The following is a 22,148-nucleotide window of genomic DNA, read 5'->3' on the forward strand; positions in this document are numbered from 1 at the left end:
GTCCGGACGGCAGGCGAGGATGGCAAGGTTGAGAGTGTGCAGGAGCAGCCCGTACAGGAAACCCCTCCGCGCAGAACTGAAAGGCACGGAGGGGATTTCCCCGAGGCGGCTCAAGTTGTGAGGCGCCGGCTCCCGAGGGAGGTTTCGGGGTTTGGCGCCGATGAGGAATTCCGTCTGGACGGGGGTCAGTTCGGATGGGATCTCCCCACGTGCTTGAGCCTCCTCGACACACCTAATGGAGTCAGGGCCCAGAGCTGTTTTTAGCGACTCGATGGCATCGTCCGCACGGCTGACGTCAGCCCAGTTTAGCCGCCGTACCAGCACGTTTGGCACCATCCAGCCCGCTCCTCCGCCATCGAGCAGGTCCCTGACCCTGGTCACCTCACCAGCCATAGCCCTCTCGTCCGCCTGCCACCTAAAACCTCAGTCGTGGAGGTACGGATTCCCGAGCAGCGGCTCCTGCAGGACAGCCGGCACTCCAGCCGGTGGAGAGCTGCGCTTGGTGGAGACTTTGTTCCAGACCCTGACGAGTTCCTGGTAAAAGACAGGCAGCCCCTGGACGGCAGTCCTGACGCCCCCCAGGCTCACAAACAGGAGCTGCGTGTCATAATTGAGGCTGTACTGGTGGCGGAAGAAGTACGTCACCAGCGCACACCACCTAGGAGGGGGCTCGATGCAAAGGTATCTCTGCAGGGTCTGAAGATGGAAAGTCGCACGCTGGGTGCTGACGCACACCAAAATCTGCCCGCCTTTCAACAGCTCTACAAACCTGTGAGCATATTCGCAGGTGCATACATTATAGGGGACTTCAAATATCCTAATATAGACTGGGATTGTAACAGTGTAAAGGCAGAGAAGGGGAAGAATTTCTGAAGTGTGTTTAGGATAACTTTCTTGATAAATATGTTTACTGATAAGGAAGGAGACATTGCTGGATCTGGGGAATGAGATGGGTCAAGTGGAGCAAGTGTCAGTAAATAAAATCAGAGGGACAAAGAGAGAATATATGAATTGATTGACAGATAACATAAAATAAATACAGACGTCTTCTATAGGCATATAAATAATAAACAAGGAGGGCTGGGGCCGATTCGAGACCAAAAATGAGATCTACACATGGAGGCAGAGGGCATGGCTGAGGTACTAAATGAGTACTTTGCATCTCTCTTCATCAAGGAAGAAGATGCTGCCAAAGTCATAGTGAAAAAGGAGGTAGTGGAGATACTGGATGGGATAAAAATTGAATAAGAAGGTACTAGAAAGGATGGCTGTACTTAAAGTAGATAAGTCACCAGGACCAGATGGGATGCATCCTAGGATGCTGAGGGAAGTGAAGGTGAAAATTGTGGAGGTACTGGCTAATCCTCCTTAGATATAGCAGTGGCTCCAGAAGAGTGGAAAATTGCAAATGTTACACCATTGTTCAAAAAAGGGCGCAAGGATAAACCCAGCAACTACAGGATAGTCAGGTTAACCTTGATAGTGGAGAAGGTTTCATAAACGATAATTAGGGACAAAATTAACAGTCAATTGGACAAGTGTGGATTAATCAAGGAAAGCCAGCATGGATTTGTTAAAGGCAAATCGTGTTTGTAGTGACAGGAAACTGAGAGTAGTGGTGAACGGTTGTTTTTTGGACTGGAGGAAGATACACAGTGGTGTTCCCCAGGGGTCGGTACTAGGATCAGTGCTTTGCTTGATATATATTAATGACTTGGATTTCAGTGTACAGGGCACAATTTCAAAATTTGCAGATGACTCAAAACTTGGAAATATAGTGAACAGTGAGGAAGTTTGTGATAGATTTCAAGAAGACATAGACAGGCTGATGGAATGGGAAGACAAGTGACAGATGAAATTTAACGCAGAAAAGTGCAAAGTGATACATTTTGGTAGGCAATATAAACTAAAGGGTACAATCCTAAAGGAGGTGCATGAACAGAGAGACCTGGGCTATATGTGCACAAATCGTTGAAGGTGGCATGGCAGGTTGAGAAAGTAGAGGCATAGAGTACAAAAGCAAGGAAGTTATGATGAACCTTTATACAACACTGGTTCAACCTCAACAGGAGTATTGTGTCCAATTCTGGGCACCATACTTTAGGAAGGATGTGAAGGTCTTAGAAAGGATGCAGAAAAAATTACAAGAATGGTTACAGGGATGAGGGACTTCAGATACATGGATAGACTGGAGAAGCTGAGGTGGTTCTCCTTGAAGCAGAGAAAGTCGAGAGGAGATTTGATAGAGGTGTTCAAAGTCAATCTAGCCAGAATAGATAAAGAGAAACTGTTCAGGGTTGAAGGGTTGAGAACCAGAGGACATAGATTTAAGGTGATTGACAAAAGGCAACATGAGGAGAAACATTTTTACGCAGCGAGTGGTTAGGATTTGGAATGCACAGCCTGAAAGGGTGGTGGAGGCAGACTCAATCGTGGCTTTCACAAGGGAACTGGATAAGTACCTGACGGAAAAAAATTGCAAGGCTACGGGGAAAGGGCGGGGAAGTGGGACCAGCTGAAGTGCTCTTGCAGAGAGCTCGACTGACTGAACGGCCTCCTTCTGTGCTATGGCGGTTTTATGATTCTATGATGTAATGATAACAATAAATCTAATAAATTAATTTTGCATCTTAAATTTTATTCAGCAGTAGATAAAAATGTTTAGATATAGATTTACATTTGGTACGCTTTAGAATTGGAACTTTTCAAATCCTGGAATGGCTTAATGTGGTTAAACTTGTTTAAATTTAAACTTAGTGGAATTGTCAGATGTGAAACCACAGATGCTATGTGATGTTGAATGCCTAAGATTTATCTCACTGATAAGTACCTATATTGGGTATTTGTTGATCCATCTATACATCTGTGCATATTTGTTTTTAGCTCATGTATACGGACACCTCTTTGTGTGCAGACAGGCTGCTCTGCGTGAGATGGGTGCAAGGAGGCGAGGGGCGGACCCCCTGTCTGGCACTCCAAAAAACCTTCTCCAGAGGATAGCAATGTAGCATGTCTAGTTGGAGCTGGTGGGTAGGCTGAAATTAGTGTATTGTACCAGCAGTACTCAGGATGCTGGTTGTTGGGCTCAATTTTCCCCAGTGATTTGCGCTGCTTTTTTGGCCTAAATTTTAAAAATCCAAGTTTCCCCAAAGATTGGGCACCAGCGTAAGTCAGTTAGTTATGATTTTTTTAGGTTATTTTTTTTTTGTGTCATGGGTGTATAACCTGATGTCTGCGCCAGTTTTTCACAATTATGCAAGTTTGGCCAACTTACATTTCTCCCAGGATGGCGTATGTGACCACTCCCAATAAACCTTCTGAGCACTTAAGAAAAACCAGCGCACATAAAAATATCAGCGCAGAAAGACACCATTGTTTTTATGTGAAGTTTTGGAGGGAGTCGAGAACACATAAATATGCATCATCAAGCTTAAATATTTCCAACTGAAAATGCAGAAAATGGAAGTTTGGATTTTTTTTTTTAAGTGCCACGCCATCACCAAAGTCTCCAAACCGGGCTCGAGGGTCGGAGCGTCAGCCAGCAGAATCAGTCCCTCGCACGGACACATGGGCTCGGTTTGAAGAGAAGCCCGGTGGGGGCAGAGATGGAAGTAAAACTTAAGGCATGAGAAGCCTTGCACTATTCAGCAAGCAGCATCAAATGAAGCCCGGGGCGGGGTGGAGGGGTTGGAAGCCGAACTGAAGGGATAAGAAACCTTACACTACGCCACTATGCAGCAAGCAGCATCAAGTGAAGGCCCGGGGGAGGAGGGTGTGGGGGGAGAGGTGGTGGTGGGGGGGGTGTTTCCCGACCTAAGCAAGCCCATTCTGCATGCTCAGACCTAGGTCTGGTCCATATTAGGGTGTCAACCTTGGGGAGAGAGACAACAAAGAAGCTTGTCCTGCCTGCTTCTTGCAAAGGTACAATTTAATCATGGGGGCAATACTGACAATGCCATACCTTGTGCAAGCCTTCTGCATGATGGTGCTGCGGAGGAGACAATTGATTTGAAGTCATCACATGAGGAACCTCAGAGCACGTAGGTTAATGGGCCGGAGGCCTTACCCACATCGGGTATATCGAGACAGGTGTTCATACCTGCACCTGAGTGATGCAGACTGTGTCAGAATGCTGCGTTTCCACAAAGAAGTTGTAACTGAGATCTGTGAGTTAGTAAAAGCAGACCTACAACCTAGAAGCATCAGAAGGACTGCTTTGTCAGTTGAAGTGAAGGTTACAGCTGCACTTTCATTCTATGCATCTGGATCATTCCAGGCCACAACTGGGGATGTGTGCACCATTTCTCAACATGCAACACATATCTGCATTCGGCAGGTGACTGCTGTACTATATGCCTGGAGGAATGACTACATAAAGTTCCCCATGACTGCCCAGGCAATGCGTGACAGGGCTGTGGGCTTCTCCAGGATTGCTGGCTTCCCAAAGGTACAGGGCTGCATTGATTGTACCCACATCACCTTGCAAGCACCTTTGGGGGATTCCGAGATGTCATCATCATCATAGGCAGTCCCTCGGAATCGAGGAAGACTTCCTTCCACTTATAGCATGAGTTCTTAGGTGGCTGTACAGTTCAATACGAGAAACACAGTCTCTATCACAGATAGGACAAACAGTCATCAAGAGAAGGGGTGGGTGGGACTGGATTGCTTTACTCTCTTTCCGCTGCCTGCGCTTGGTTTCTGCATGCTCTCGATGACAAGACTCGAGGTGCTCAGCACCTTCCCGGATGCACTTCCTCCACTTAAGGCGGTCTTTGGCCAGGGATTCCCAGATGTCAGTGGGGATGTTGCACTTTATCAGGGAGGCTTTCAGGGTGTCCTTGTAATGTTTCTGTTGCCCTCCTTGGCTCATTTGCTGTGAAGGAGTTCCGAGTAGAGCGCTTGCTTTGGGAGTCTCGTGTCTGGCATGCGAACTATGTGGCCTGCTCAGCGGAGCTGATCAAATGTGGTCAGTGCTTCAATGCTGGGGCTGTTGGCCTGGACGAGGACGCTAACATAGAAACATAGAAACATAGAAAATAGGTGCAGGAGTAGGCCATTCGGCCCTTCGAGTCTGCACTGCCATTCAATAAGATCATGGCTGATCATTCCCTCAGTACCCCTTTCCTGCTTTCTCTCCATACCCTTGATCTCTTTAGCCGTAAGGGCCATATCTAACTCCCTGTTGAATATACCCAATGAACTGGCATCAACAACGCTATGCGGCAGGGAATTCCACAGGTTACCAACTCTCTGAGTGAAGAAGTTTCTCCTCATCTCAGTCCTAAATGGCCTACCCCTTATCCTAAGACTCTGTTCCCTGGTTCTGGACTTCCCCAACATCGGGAACATTCTTCCCGCATCTAATCTGTCCAGTCCCGTCAGAATCTTATACGTTTCTATGAGATCCTTTCTCATCCTTCTAAACTCCAGTGACTAAAGGCCCAGTTGATCCAGTCTCTCCTCATATGTCAGTCCTGCCATCCTGCGAATCAGTCTGGTGAACCTTCGCTGCACTCCCTCAATAGCAAGAACATCCTTCCTCAGATTAGGAGACCAAAACTGAACACAATATTCCAGATGAGGCCTCACCAAGGCCCTGTACAACTGCAGTAAGACCTCCCTGCTCCTATACTCAAATCCCCTAGCTATGAAGGCCAACATACCATTTGCCTTCTTCACCACCTGCTGTCCTGCAATGACTGATGAACCATGACAGCCATGTCTCGTTGCACCTCCCCTTTTCCTAATCTGCCGCCATTCAGATAATATTCTGCCTTCGTGTTTTTGCCCTCAAAATGGATAACCTCACATTTATTCACATTATACTGCATCTGCCATGCATTTGCCCACACACCTAACCTGTCCAAGTCACCCTGCAGCCTCTTAGCATCCTCCTCACAGCTCACACTGCCACCCAGTTTAGTGTCATCTGTAAACTTGGAGATATTATTTTATACTCAATTCCTTCATCTAAATCATTAATGTATATTGTAAAGAGCTGGGGTCCCAGCACTGAGCCCTGCGGCACTCCACTAGCCACTGTCTGCCATTCTGAAAAGGACCCATTTATCCCGAATCTCTACATCCTGTCTGCCAACCAGTTCTCTATCCATGTCGGTACATTACCCCCAATACCATGTGCTTTGATTTTGCACACCAATCTCTTGTGTGGGACCTTGTCAAAAGCCTTTTGAAAGTCCAAATACACCACATCCACTGGTTCTCCCTTGTCCACTCTGCTAGTTACATCCTCAAAAAATTCCAAAAGATTCGTCAAGCATGATTTCCCTTTCATAAATCCATGCTGATTTGGACCGATCCTGTCACTGCTTTCCAAATGTGCTGCTATTTCATCCTTAATGATTGATTCCAACATTTTCCCCACTACTGATGTCAGGCTAACCAGTCGATAATTACCCGTTTTCTCTCCCTCCTATTTTAAAAAGTGGTGTTACATGAGCTACCCTCCAGTCCATAGGAACTGATCCAGAGTCGATAGACTGTTGGAAAATAATCACCAATGCTTCCACTATTTCTAGGGCCACTTCCTTAAGAACTCTGGGATGCAGACTATCAGGTCCCGGGAATTTATCGGCCTTCAATCCCATCAATTTCCCTAACATAATTTCCCGCCTAATAAAGATATCCTTCAGTTCCTCCTTCTCACAGGATCCACTGCCCCCTAGTACATCCGGAAGGTTATTTGCGTCTTCCTTCGTGAAGACAGAACCGAAGTATTTGTTCAATTAGTCTGCCATTTCCTTGTTTCCCATTATAAATTCACCTGAATCCGACTGCAAGGGACTTACGTTTGTCTTCACGAATCTTTTTTTCTTCACATATTTATAAAAGCTTTTGCAGTCAGTTTTTATGTTCCCTACAAGCTTCTTCTCGTACTCTATTTTCCCCCTCTTAATTAAACCCTTCGTCCTCCTCTGTTGAATTCTAAATTTCTCCCAGTCCTCAGGTTTGTTGCTTTTTCTAGCCAATTTATATGCCTCTTCCTTGGTTTTAACACTATACTTAATTTCCCTTGTTAACCATGGTTGAGCTACCTTCCCTGTTTTATTTTTACTCCAGACAGGGATGTACAATTGTTGAAGTTCATCCGTGTGATCTTTAAGTGTGGGTGTGTCTGTCCTCCCAGGGGATTTGTAGGATCTTGCGGAGGACAGATGTACAGGATGTACCTGGAGCACGACGGTGGAGGAGGGCCGGCCGTCGTGCCCCTTTAACGATTGCTCGAGCCTTGCATCAGCAGCTCATCCGTGAACACTTTGCTGCCTGGAGGCTCAGCGGCAACTATTCAAAATGGACCATGTTTACTGTTTGTATCTGTTCCGTAATGCTATGTTGTGTTAATGGAACAAATAATGGAAATGATTCTTCTTTACTTCAAAAAGTTGTGTTAATAATGGAACAAATAATGGAAATGCTTCCGTTATAATTTAAAATATATTTTATTCAAAAGTTTAACAAACATTTGTTTGTACTTAACTTTAATAAAAATATTCTTGCATCAAACTTTAAAGTTTTCAGTTAAGATCATATACAAACTTTAACATCACTTACAAACTCTAAGAACACTTAACAACTTTAAGATCACTTACAAACTTTTAAATTTGTAAATTTACATAACTTACAAAAAACTTTTAAGTTGAGAACAGTTACAACAGTAACAACAATAATAATTAGAACAACAACAACAACAGCAGCAGCCAAGAAAGGCTGCACCCATCTCTCCTTCACCTTATTCTAAGACTGCCCGTTGCACTTGGTCTTGTTGACTCTACTACTGACGTCAGGCGGTGGCGCAGTGTTTCGTGGGTTGGTACCAAGCTTATTCTTTCGAGCATCTCAGGTAATGCACACTTCTTGATGAGGGGTGGCAGCTGGTAATGTGGAAGGCCCGGCTTGGACCTCTTCAGAGGCTGGTCTGGGGTTTGGAGTGTGAGTGGCAGTTGATTCTGTCGATGGGCGCGGGGTCTTGGCGTGTTCCCTTATTGCAGAAGCTCACTCCAACATTTCTTCCCTCATGTGCCCTGACAGTGTGTCAACTACCTGCAGCATTCCCTCCCTCATGTTCGCTGACAGTGTTTGAACTACCTGAAACATTCCATCCCTTATGTTCATTGACAGCGCATCAGCTACCTGCGACATTCCCTCCCTTTTGTGCACCGACATTGTATCCGCTGCCAGAGACATTCCCTCCCTCATGTTCCCGGACAGTGTTCCCATTTCTCGTGAGAGTGTTGTCACTTCTCCCGACAGTCGCAATACCTCATCAGCCACCCCACTGATGGTGTCCAGGAGTAATCGGGTCAGGTCAATGCTCTCTGCACTCACTGCCATCATCTGAACTACGTCAGTTAGATCCTGCACCTCAGAAGAGCGCTGTCGAGCTCTCCTTCCCCTCCTCACCCTGGGTGTGGCTCACTGCATCCCACTGGGACCAGCAGCCTCAGACGGTGGGGCCCTGGGTGTGCCTCCCTGCATCCCACTGGAATCCCCAGCCTTGCACTGTGGGAAACCATGGAATATCCCAGCAACACTCGTACCACTCACGAAAGGGGCTGGTACCTCAATGGGCAGCACCTGCACCTCCTTCAAAGTGAATATAACAGTGGAGGCTTCATCCATCACCTCCCCCTTCCCCTCCCTCTCACCCTACCCCCCATGCTCTTGATCTGGAAGGTGGGATTGGAAGATGTATTTGTTGTGTACCTGTAAACCATGCACTCCCATGTTCCGCCACCAGGGAGCTCTTCCCCTGAAATCCCAAGGGATCCCAGCATCCCTTGGGAGCACTGTATATAAGCCGGTCCCCAAGGCCTGTTCCTCACTCTGGAGTGTCTTATTAAAGACTGAGGTCACTGTTACTTTAACCTCCCTGTGTGCAGTCTTATCTGTGTTAGGAACACAATAACTGGCGACGATTATACAAATCCAATGCTAAGATGCAGCAAACTATGGGCATCCTGGAGAAGTTCTCAGAGGGTGAGGACTGGGGAGCCCATGTCGAACAGCTAGACCGGTACTTTGTAGCCAACGAGCTGGACGGAGAAGGAAGCGCTGCAAAAAGGAGAGCAGTCCTCCTCACAGTCTGCGGGGTAACGACCTATAGCCTCATGACGAATCTTCTGGCTCCAGTGAAACCCACAGATAAGTCGTATGAGGAGCTGTGTACACTGGTTCGGAAGAATCTTAACCCGAGGGAGAGCGTGCTGATGGCGAGGTATCGGTTCTACACGTGCCAACGATCTGAAGGTCAGGAAGTGGCGAGCTACGTTGCCGAGCTAAGGCGACTTGCAGGACAATATGAGTTTGATGGTTACCTGGAGCAAATGCTCAGAGACTTTTTTGTACTGGGCATTGGCCACAAGACCATCCTACGAAAACTTTTGACTGTAGAGACACTGACCCTCAGTAAAGCCATTGCGATAGATAGCACAGGCGTTTATGTCCACCAGTGATAACACCAAACAAATCTCTCAGCACACAAGTGCTAGCAATGTTCATAAATTAACTGGAACTGTATTTGCGAGCAGAAATGTACAGGGCAGAACCCATGAGTCTGCAACTGCCAGCAGGCCTCAGGTGACCCAGATGACTCAGAGTCCACAACAAAGGATGAATGCAAGGCAATTCACACCTTGTTGGCATTGTGGAGGCTTCCATTCAGCCTATTCATGCCGCTTCAAAGGGTATGTTTGCAAGAGCTGTGGAACAATGGGGCACCTCCAACGAGCTTGCAAACGAGCTGCAAGCTCTACAAAACCTGCTAACCACCATGCGGCAGAGGAAGATCGGTCCATGGTGGATCAAAGCAATTTCGAGCCTCAGAGAGAAGAGGCAGTTGCTGAAGTACACAGGGTGCATGCATTTTCGACGAAATGTCCACCTATAATGCGAAACATAAAATTGAATGGCTTACCCATAGCCATGGAACTGGACACTGGCGCTAGCCAATCCATCATGAGTAAAAAGATGTTTGAGAGATTGTGGTACAACAAGGCACTCAGAGCAGCCCTGAGCCCTATCCACACGAAACTGAGAATGTACACCAAAGAGCTTATCACTGTCCTGGGCAGCGCTATGGTCAAGGTCACCTACGAGGGCACGGTGCATGAACTGCTACTCTGGATTGTCCCGGGCAATGGCCTCACACTGCTTGGAAGGAGCTGGCTGGGAAAAATCCGCTGGAACTGGGATGACATCCGAGCACTATCACTTGTCAATGAGGCCTCATGTACCCAGGTTCTTAACAAATTTACTTCCCTTTTTGAGCCTGGCATTGGAAACTTTTCCAGGGTGAAGATGCGGATCCACTTGGTCCCAGAGGCACGACCCATTCACCACAAGGTACCTCACATGATGAGGGAGAGAGTGGAAATCGAGCTGGACAGGCTGCAACGCGAGGGCATCATCTCCCCAGTGGAATTCAGCGAGTGGGCCAGCCCGATTGTTCCAGCACTCAAAAGTGATGGCACAGTCAGGATTTGCGGCGATTATAAAGTAACTTTTAATCGTTTCTCGCTACAGGACCAATACCCGCTACCTATGGCAGACGACCTATTTGCGACGCGGTCAGGAGGCAAGACGTTCACCAAGCTCGACTTGACTTCGGCCTACATGACGCAGGAGCTGGAGGAGTCTTCGAAGGGCCTCACCTGCATCAACACGCACAAGAGACTATTCATCTACAACAGATGCCCGTTTGGAATTTAGTCGGCTGCAGTGATCTTCATGAGAAACATGGAGAGCTTACTCAAGTTGGTACCACACCAGTGGTCTTTCAGGACGACATATTGGTCACGGGTCGGGACACCGCTGAGTACCTACAAAACCTGGAGGAGGTCCTCCAGCGACTGGATCGCGTAGGGCTGCGGCTGAAGAGGTCGAAATGCGTCTTCATGGCAACAGAAGTGGAGTTTTTGGGGAGAAAAATCGCTGCGGACGGCATTCGGCCCAGAGACGCCAAGACAGAGGGTATCAGGAATGCGCCCAGGCCACAGAATGTCATGGAGCTGCGGTCATTCCTGGGACTCCTCAACTATTTTGGTAACTTCCTACCAGGATTAAGCATCCTCTTAGAGCCCCTACCTGTGTTATTGCGCAAAGGTGAGAACTGGGTATGGAGAAAAAACCAAGTAATTGCTTTTGAGAAAGTCAGAAACATTTTATGCTCCAACAAGCTGCTTGTATTGTATAACCCGTGTAAAAGACTCGTGCTAGCATGTGACGCTTCGTCGTACAGAGTCAGGTGTGTATTACAACAAGCTAACGTTGCGGGAAAGTTGCAACCTATGCTTCCAGGAGCTTGTCTAAGGCCGAGAGGACCTACAGCATGATTGAGAAAGAGGCATTAGCGTGTGTGTTCCGGGTAAAGAAAATGCATCAGTACCTGTTTGGCCTCAAATTTTAGCTGGAAACCGATCACAAGCCCCTCACATCCCTGTTCGCTGAAAACAAGGGGATAAATACTAATGCCTCAGCCCGCATACAAAGGTGGGCACTCGCGCTATCAGCATATAACTATACCATCCGCCACAGGCCATGCACCAAGAACTGTGCAGATGCTCTCAGTCGGCTACCCTTGCCCACCACGGGGGTGGAAATGGCACAGCCTGCAAACTTGTTGATGGTGGCGCAGCCCGCAGACTTGTTGATGGTCATGGAAGCGTTTGAAAATGATAAATCACCTGTCACGGCCTGCCAGATTAGGACTTGGACCAACCCAAATCCTCTGCTGTCCCTAGTAAAAAACTGTGTACTGCATGGGAGCTGGGCCAGCATCCCCGTTGAAATGCAAGAGCCAATCAAACCGTTCCAGCGGCAAAAGGATGAGCTATCCATTCAGGCAGACTGCCTGTTGTGGGGTAATCGCGTAGTGCTACCAAAAAAGGGCAGGGAGACGTTCATCTCGGATCTCCACAGCACACACCTGGGTATAGTAATGATGAAAGTGACAGCCAGATCCCACGTGTGGTTGCCCGGTATCGACTCTGACTTACAGTCCTGTGTACGGCAATGCAGCGTATGAGCAACACGCCCAGAGAGGCACCACTAAGTTTCTGGTCCTGTCTCTCCAGACCATGGTCGAGGATCCATATCGACTATGCAGTCCCGTTTCTCAGTAAAATGTTCTTGGGGATGGTGGATGCTTTTTCAAAATGGATTGAATGTGAAATAATGTCGGGAAGCACCGCCACCGCCACCATTGAAAGCCTGAGGGCCATGTTTGCCACCCATGGCCTGCCTGACATACTGGTCAGTGACAATGGGCCATGTTTCACCAGTGCCGAATTTAAAGAATTCATGACCCGCAATGGGATCAAACATGTCACCTCGGCCCCGTTTAAACCAGCCTCCAATGGGCAGGCAGAGCGGGCAGTACAAACTATCGAACAAAGCCTTAAACGAGTTACAAAAAACTCACTCCAAACCCGCCTGTCCCGAGTACTGCTCAGCTACAGCACGAAACCCCACTCGCTCACAAGGGTGCTCCCGGCTGAGCTACTCATGAAAAGGAAACTTAAAACCAGACTCTCGCTGGTTCACCCCAACCTGCATGATCAGTTAGAGAGCAGGCGGCAGCAACCAAATGTAAACGATGGTCGCGCCACTGTGTCACTGGAAATTGATCTGAATGACCCTGTGTATACGCAAAACTATGGACATGGTCCCAAGTGGATCGCGGGCACGGTGATAGCTAAAGAAGGGAAAAGGGTGTTTGTAGTGAAACTAGACAATGGACAAATTTGCAGAAAGCACCTGGAACAAACGAGGCTGTGGTTCACAGATTGCCCTGAACAACCCACAGCAGACACCACCTTTTTCGAGCCCACAACACACACCCAAAGGATCAACGTCGGACCAGGAAATCGAACCCATCACGCCCAACAGCCCAGCAAGGACAGGCTCACCTAGCAGCCCTGCAGAGCCAACAACACGCCAGCCCAGCGAGGGCACAGCCAACACACCAGAACAGACATTTGTACTGAGGCGATCCACCAGGGAAAGAAAGGCTCCCGACCGCCTCACCTTGTAAATAGTTTTCACTTTGACTTTGGGGAGGGAGTGATGTGTATCTGTAAAACATGCACTCCCATGGTCCGCCACCAGGGAGCTCATCCCCTGAAATCCCAAGGGATCCCAGCATCCCTTGGGAGCACTGTATATAAGCCGGCCCCTAAGGCCTGTTCCTCACTCTGGAGTGTCTTAATAAAGACTGAGGTCACTGTTACTTTAATCTCCCTGTGTGCAGTCTCATCTGTGTTCGGAACACAATAGTATTCCTCTTCAGGCTCACCGCATCTGAATCTTCTTTTGCATCGTCAGGGTTGGCCTCAAGTTCTGCAAAATATAACAAAACAGACAAATGGTTAGCAGCAGAGGAGGGGGCAGGGTGGGTTGCATGAGTAGGCTCACACAGCGCAGGCAGCAAGCTGATTTGAAGGACTACGATAAATGATAGCACATTGCATCAAATGAAGCGTAGCTAATGGAGATATCCCCATGAACCAAAGCATGGCTAGACCAGACATTTAGCAAAGCCAGGCTGTCGGATTTGCAGGACATACCCTCTCCCTACAGTGTGGGCTCTGCTTGTGCAGTGGTGGTTGCTTTTCTCCAGGCAGGACCAGTTATGTATGTATTAATTAGATAGACTGAATACTGTAAACTAACACAGGTACAAACCTGGCTCTGCTTCATTAGGGCCCAAAGTGAATATATTACATGATGGCCTGCGTTTTATACCTGGGCCGCGCACATGTGCGTACAGCCCAATGACCTTTGACAGTGGCGCCACCTGGTGGCTAATAACCCCAAGCATACATGCATGACAATATCCCCCCCTTTAAAATATTGATAACAATCTTTTTACAAATTGAGACAGTCCGGGGCTTTGCACTCCCGAGTTGATCGTCTCAGTTCAACTCCAGCCTTAGGCGAGCGTTCTGAGTCTGTTATGACTGGGGGCTGGGTAGCCGATGTGATGGGAGTGGCAATGACCATGTCAGAAATTGAAAGTCCAGATTCATTGACCATGTCAGTGATTGAAAGTCCAGATTCACTGAAGACAGCGGAGTCCTCTGATGACTGAGGGTAGGTTGGTTGGTCACTGATTGTATCTTCTTCAGACTGTTCCTGTTCATCCGTGTGCCACAGCTTTATCTGATCAACATGTTTCCTGCATGTTTACCCATTCTCGAGCTTGACGATAAACACTCTCTGACCCTCCTTGGCTGTAACAGTACCGGCGATCCACTTGGGACCTTGACCATAATTTAGTACATATACAGGATAGTTAACAGAAATGTCGCGTGACACAGCAGCGCGATCACTGCTGACTTTGACGTCTGTATTCAACATGATCGTTCAAGTCAGGGTGGACAAGAGAGAGCTTGGTCTTGAGACTTTTCTTCATCAATAGTTCAGCAGGGGAGACCCCGGTAAGCGTGTGGGGTCTTGTCCTGTAACTAAGCAATATGCGTGACAAGCGAATCTGCAGTGAACCTTGAGTTACACGTTTCATACTCTGCTTGATGGTTTGGACAGCACACTCTGCTTGACCATTAGATGTGGGTTTGAATGGTGCTGATTTCACATGTTTGATACCATTGAGTTTCATGAACTCTTGAAACTCCAGACTAGTGAAGCAAGGTCCGTTGTCGCTTACAACGATGTCGGGCAGACCATGAGTGGCAAACATGACACGAAGGCTCTCAATGGTAGCTGTGGATGTACTGGATGACATGATTATACACTCTATCCACTTGGAATATGCATCCACCACAACTAAAAACATCTTTCCCAGGAAGGAACCTGCAAAGTCGATGTGGATCCTGGACCATGGTTTAGATGGCCACGACTACAGACTCAGCAGTGATTCTGCTGGTGGTTTACTTAGCTGCATGCAAGTGTTGCACTGATGCACACATGATTCCAGATCAGAGCCAATTCCAGGCCACCATACATGAGACCTGGCAATTGCTTTCATCATGACAATACCGGGATGAGTGCTATGTAGATCAAGTACAAATTTCTCTCTGCCTTTCTTAGGCTTAACAACACGATTACCCCACAGTAAACAATCTGACTGAATGGATAGTTCGTCTTTGCAACGGTTGTAAGGTTTGGTCTCATCACCCATTTGCTTGGGTATGACAGACCAATCACCACTAAGGACACAACATTTCACAACCGATAATATCGGGTCCTGGCTGGTCCAGGTCTTAACTTGTTGAGCCGTGACAGGGATTCCTTCACTTTCAACAGTATCCATATTTAACAGTAGGTCTGCAGGTTGTGGCGTCTCCACCTCCAGTGTGGGCAATGGCAGACAGCTCAGTGCATCGGCACAATTCTCGGTGCCAGGTCTATGGCGAATGACATAATCATAGGCAGATAATGTCAGCGCCCACCTCTGGATGCGGGACAATGCATTGGTACTGATACCTTTGTTTGAAAACAATGAAATGAGTGGCTTGTGATCTGTTTCCAGTTCAAACCGAAGACCAAACAGGTACTGATGCATCTTTTTAACCCCAAACACACAGGCTAGTGCTTCTTTTTCTATCATGCTGTAGGCTCTTTCCGCCTTTGACAAACTTTTAGAAGCATGCGCAACAGGTTGTAGTTTACCCGATTCATTAGCTTGTTGGAGCGCGCAACGAACTCCATATGACGAAGCATCACAGTTCAATACTAGATGCTTACACGGATCATAATGTACCAGCAGCTTGTTAGAGCAAAGCAGATTAGTAGCTTTCTCAAAAGCTCTATCTTGAGACGCATCCCAAACCCAGTTGTCGCCTTTTCTTAGCAGCATGTGCAGTGGCTCTAATGAAGTGCTCAATCTAGGTAGGAAATTACCGAAGTAGTTGAGTAGACCAAGGAACGAACGCAGCTCCATCACATTCTGAGGCTTGCATGCATTTTTGATGGCTTTAGTTTTCGAGTCTGTAGGCCTGATGCTGTCAGCAGCGATTTTCCTCCCCAGGAATTTGACTTCCGGTGCCATGAAGACGTACTTCAAAATTTCAGTCTGAGTCGCACTTTGTCCAGACGATGTAGAACCTCTTCCAGGTTGTTCAGATGTTCGGCTGTGTCCCGACCTATGACCAGGATGTCATCTTGGAACACGATGGTTCTAGGGACTTCAATAGACTCTCCATGTTCCTCTGAACTATGGCTGCAGCTGAGCGAATACCGAAAGGACACCTGTTGTAGATAAATAGTCCTTTATGAGTGTTGATGCACGTAAGTTTCTTCGACGTCTCGACCAGCTCCTGTGTCATGTAGGCCGATGTCAGATCCAGTTTAGTGAACGACTTCCCCCCCAGTTAGCGTTGTAAACAGCCTTCGGTAACAGGTATTGATCCTGTTTCAAAACTCGTAACCTTGTAGTCTCCACAAATCCTGACAGTGCCAGTGACATTTCTTCAACACAGGAACAATGGGGCTGGCCCATTCGTTAAATTCGACCGGTGATATGACCCCTTCACTCTGGAGTCTGTCCAGTTCGATTTCAACCTTCTCCCTCATCATGTACGGAACTGCCCGAGCTTTATGATGGATGGGTCTTGCATCCGAGTCGACGTGGATCTGCACCTTGGCTCCCGTGAATTTGACGATGCCTGGTTCAAACAGCGAGGGGAACTTGCTCAGCACTTGAGCACATGGAGTATCATCCTCTGACGACAACGTTTTGATATCGTTCCAATTACATTTGATTTTTTTCTAGCCAATTCCTGCCGAACAGTGTTGGACCATTGCCTGGAACAATCCATAATGGTAAATCATCAACCGCACCATCATACGGCACCTTGGTTACTGCACTGCCAGTCAACGTTATGAGTTCTTTAGTGTACGTGCGCAACTTGGTATTGACTGGATTCAGCTTAGGCCTCACAGCCTTAGTATCCCACAGCTTGTCGAATGTCCTCTGGCTCATTATTGATTGACTCGCACCCGTTTTCAATTCCATCGGTACCGACATGCCGTTAAGTTTCACATTAATCATTATCAGTTGGCTCTTTGTTAGGAACGAATACAGTCCTCCTCTGGTATCTTGGATTGCATATCCAGATCCGCGCTATACTGGTCATCATCCTCCACGTGGTGTGCCGCAGCACACTTGCTCAGTTGCGAACACATGCGCTGGAGATGCCCCAGTCTCAAACAGCCTTTATAAATGTACTGTTTAAACCGACACTGATGAGGCCGATGATTGCCCCCACAATGCCAACAGGGTGAAATCAGATTCATTCCCGTTAGCGGACTTTGGACAGCCACAAGTTTCGCATACGCAGTCCAGTAGGTCCTGCTTTATGCAGCTCTGCCTAACGACGATACAATCTTGTTTACAGTACTTGCCGTGTTCCGAATTTTCAATGATATCCGTTTAAGTTTTTGTCCGTCGTCATGCATGCATGGGTAATCATGATAGCCTTGCTCAAATCCAGCTCTCTGCCGCCAGTAGCTTATGCAGGATCACCTCGTGGTTGATGCCGATTACAAGGAAGTCCCGCAGCATGTCTCCGAACGCGTTTTCGAACTTACACGGTCCAGCTAGACGTCTTGGGTCGGCATCGAATTCCGATACATCCTGGCCCTCAGAACGAACATGCGTGTAGAATTGATATCGTGAGATGATGATGCCTTCTTCTGGTTTGAGATGGTCACATACCAGAGCACATAATTCCTCATAGTCCTTGTCCATTGGACTTGCAGGCGAGAGAAGATTCTTTGAGTCCATAGATTTTTGGACCGCAAGCTGTGAGGAAGACCGCCCTGCACCTAACTGCGTCAGTGGGTTCCTCCATTTTGTTGGCCACGAAGTACTGGTCCAGGCGAGCTACAAAATCTGCCCAGTCCTCTCCCTCCACGAATCTCTCCAGAATTCCAATTGTGCTCATTTTTGCATGCGAAGGTTCTTAAGTTACCTCATTGCCAAATGTTATGAATGTAATAACTCGATAGACTGAATACTGTAAACTAACACAGGTACAAATCTGGCTCTGCTTTATTAGGGCCCAAAGTGATTACATTACATGATGGCCTGCCTTTTATACCTGGGCCACACACACGTGCGTACAGCCCAATGACCTACAACAGTGGTGCCACCTGGTGGCTAATAACCCCAAGCATACATACATGACAGGACCCATCAAATCTCTTCCAAGAGTGTCAGTTGGTGCAGATTTGCCAGGCCTCCTCCTGTTTGAGTTCTTTCCCGTTTGTTGTCTGCCACCTTCCTCTGCAAAGATGAAAATATAACTTGTTAGAGAGGGTGTCTTTCTGCTGGGTGGGACATATACAGCTGGTCACATTTACAATTGCAATTCCATTGAATAAATGAAAATATTACTTGACACTAACTACTTGACCAAGGTTCTGCCCCTTCTTTTTGCACTGGCCCCCAGACCTCGGGATGGTCACCATTGCACAATAATCTTCTGCAAGTTTTTTCATTTCTTTTGGTGAAACTTTCATGTGACCTCTGCTGGTGTCCAGCTCGTGCTATCTGGCCTCAATTCCAATAACTAGTGCCTCCACTGCATCTTGTAAGAAATTCTTGGTCCTTGAGCCACGTTGCATCTTGTATTGCAGCTCCGATTTTTCCAATGAGAATTAAAGTTCTCACACACAACTGGTTCTTTAAAAATGGCCGCATGCAGACCAGGGAGCTGTACTGGGCATGTGTGCTCATAGCAATTATGTCAAAAACGTCCTTTTATTTTGCGCATGCGCAGAAGAGGGAGCATCATTTTTTCGGCGCAGACATTAGGCTCCACCCCCCGAAGCTACAGGACAGGCTGTGTGGCGCCAATTTCAAAAAATAGAACGGGGAAATTTGCTACTTATTTTTTTGAAGTAGTTGGGGCTAAGAAAAACGGGCGTAACTCTGGCAATACGCCAAAAAACGGCATTCGGGAAAATTGTGCCCTACCTTTCCACAATCAATGCAGCTGATCAGATCTATCTTCTTGTCTTAATCTACCTTTCTTTTTCAGGTACTGACCAACCTGCTGTGCATTACCAGTATTTTCTGTTTATTTCAGGTTTCCAGCATTCATGACTTTTCTTTTTACCCCACCCAATTTGTATTGTTAAAGTACAAATGATAGTTGTTGAACTGTATACAAAGATGTAACTCTTATTTTTTAAAGTGTAAACTATTGGTCACAAACTAATGTTAGATTATTTAATTTTTGAACCTTTATATTAGAGGACTGGGTGGTGCAGTGCATAGTACACTGTCCTTTAACTTCTAAGACATGGGTTAAACTGCAGACTAGACTGATGAACTACAACATTCCTCTGTTTCTATTAGCCTGCTGCAAGAGCACAAAGCAAAATGAATTGGGCAGTCTTAATTAAAATCCGAATAGGTGTGGACTCATAGCACCAAACTGTACCTAAATTAGGAGAGCTGGATATTATTAGTGTGCAAAAAGTAGAAACACATACTGTTCCCCATCACTGAGATCCTTCACCTGAACAAACATTCACTGAATAAATGTATCTTGAAATTGCAACAAGTAAAATATAATACTTTCTTCTTGTATGTAAGGAAAATATTTTATAAAGGATGAACTATATGAAGGCTTTTTTTTTACAAGGTAGGGGGAGTCATTATGTGATTTCCTACAAGTAAAACAGGCATAAAAAGATTGGGTAGCTTATAAAGGGGACCTAATGTATTATTTCAATGCAAAGCCATGTTAGCTGTAATTCCTAGTATGTGAATAACACTCTGATAAGTAGAGTATTCAGTGAACATGAATGGATTGTACTGGTTTTTAACAGGATACACTGTTATTTTAATTTGTACAGACTGGATATGGAGTTAAAGAAAAGTTCTTCAAAAAACTGGCTGATTTAATTGCTTACTATAAAAAGCCTGGCAGAGGTCTAGTGGTTCAATTACGTTGTCCTCTGGAAAAAAGCAAAGCTAATGGATTGGACCAAGATAATGATTATGAAGGTATGGAGAGATCTTCCAATACTGTTATTAGTGTTCTTTTAATCCCAGTTTCTATATATGCTATAATATGGTGGCATTATTAGCAACTTTTCTTGCAGCCACTGTCAGACTTCTCATTCTTCTTTCTTCCTTTTATTGATTTATTGATTTTTTTTTAGGAATTTTGTTATTAATAAGTTACCGTGGAGAATATTATCAGATGCATCACTTGAGCTGCTTTGATACATTTCCTTTTAACTGGGTACACACTGCATTGACATTAATGCGTGCCTACCCTCTGAACTGCTGCAAGTGGCATGGATTGCAGAGATCGGAAAAGGCAGGGTGAAAATAGAATAAACTGGGAACAAAAAACAATGTTGCTAGAAATTAGGTAAAAGTAACCTTTAAATGAGTTAAACACTCTTTCAATACAATTCCATATTTTATTACTCATTTGTTTTTTATTTTGCAGAAGTTGCTGATCTTGACTATGTTGAAGTCCTCCCTCAATGAAAATGCCTGAAATTGTTGTACAGAAGAACAATATTTTATTTTCGTAAAGTAACATTGTCATCGTAGAAAATAAATTGGCAAATTTATTTATTTGGCAAAATAATACAGTGACATAATTTGTGTATAAGTGCATAACTGCATTTGCACATGAGATGAACATGACATAAAACACACACAGCTCCTCCAGGTCTTTTCCCTCCACAGCAGATAACCTGCATTTAATGTAAATAGTTTTTAATGTTCGTAATAGTCATTCAGCTTACTGCATTTACAATTGCATTGAGACCAGACTTTTCTATAGTTGATTACTGTGCCTGATCAAAGCCACGCAAAAAAAGGAGAGAAAAGGATGGGAACATTGTCGTTGTGTGTTAACAATTGGACTCAGACACGGTGAAACCTCTCTTGACTGGGTAAAGCAAGAACCAGCATTGCTTCAACAATGTGAAAATTTTACCAGCTAATTATGAAAGCAGTGCTAATCTTGAAGAATACCAACAATTTTCGGAAAGTGACTGCGGTCATTCAATGCCAGGATGAGAAAGCAGCTTTTGCTGGATAATACCACTTGCCATGATGTGGCTCAGTCTTTCACACATGAGGATTCAATTTTTACCATCTATCATCGTTTCCATCATCGAGTCCCTGAACCAATGTATAATTCATAGCATTCTGTGTAAGGTGGTTTCTGTTTTAGATGCCACTGGTGGAGGCAGACTTTCAATAAGTACCTGAAGGGAATAAAATTGCAGGGCTATGGGGAAAGGGCAGGGGAATGTGATTAGTTGAACTGCTCTTGTAGAGAGCTAGCACAGGCTTGACGGGCCGAATGGCCTCCTCCTGTGCTGTAACCATTCTATGGCCTAGAAATTGGCTTCCTTAGCATCTCCTGTATTGCCTCCAGGGTGCGATAACGGGGCGCTAACGATTTACCAAACTGGCGCGACAAGATGAATGACTCCCGCTAACTTGGCTAATTTGCACCACGATCTCCTGCGCCCGGAGAGCGTGACATCATTGCTGTGCGCATCGCCGCTGTAGCGCCACGGACCTGAACTTCAGTTCCGCACCCTGCAGCATCGCTGGGCGACAGCATTGACAGGAGGTGTTGTTCGGGAGACCGCAAGCTTCGGAGGTGCAAGCGAATGTTGGCGCGAATTGGATAAAAATTTTAACAATACACAAAGTGATTACTCCTGGGCCGCGATCGATCAGCCCGGCACTCTGCTGGAGTGCATGGGGCTGATTGGGCCTGTTGGCAGCTGCCGTCTTTACGGGAGGGAAGGAGCCTCGGATCGCGGCAGCACTGCACGGGCCATTGTGTAGCGGTGCACTACTACCGCCCTGCCTCCATCCTTTAGCGCTCCAGGAAGGAAGTGGAGTGCTTGATTTAGCGCTCCCTTCCTGGAGCGGAAACACCGAATTTAGAAAAAGCTGGGAATCATTAGAACCTGGTGCTAATTTTCCCAGCTTTCAAAAGTTAACGCTCCAAAAGGGTGATACTGAATTTCGACCGCTATGATTCTATGAGGAAACTGGCATTTCACAGGTTATAAAAAGGTATAGTATGTCGGATGCTGAGCACTTAACCAGTAGAGCTTGGAGTTTATGCACTGGAAGGGAGAGTACAGAGGTTAATAACTTATGATCTCTA

General features: G+C 46.3%; 1 protein-coding gene across 1 annotated transcript in view; it reads left to right on the forward strand.

Annotated features, from left to right (window-relative positions):
* LOC139275780 (SH2 domain-containing protein 1B2) overlaps window positions 1–20,494 on the forward strand; it is a 31,438-nt gene extending 10,944 nt beyond the window's left edge. Inside the window, exons 3-4 of the mRNA XM_070892983.1 lie at window positions 19,849–19,999; window positions 20,454–20,494. Of these exons, the coding sequence (XP_070749084.1) occupies window positions 19,849–19,999; window positions 20,454–20,494 (192 nt within the window). The remainder of the gene's footprint in view (window positions 1–19,848; window positions 20,000–20,453) is intronic.
* Window positions 20,495–22,148: the final 1,654 nt, after the last annotated feature.

This window comes from Pristiophorus japonicus, chromosome 11 (genome assembly GCF_044704955.1).
Source record: "Pristiophorus japonicus isolate sPriJap1 chromosome 11, sPriJap1.hap1, whole genome shotgun sequence".
In the NCBI taxonomy this organism is placed as follows: Eukaryota; Metazoa; Chordata; class Chondrichthyes; family Pristiophoridae; genus Pristiophorus; species Pristiophorus japonicus.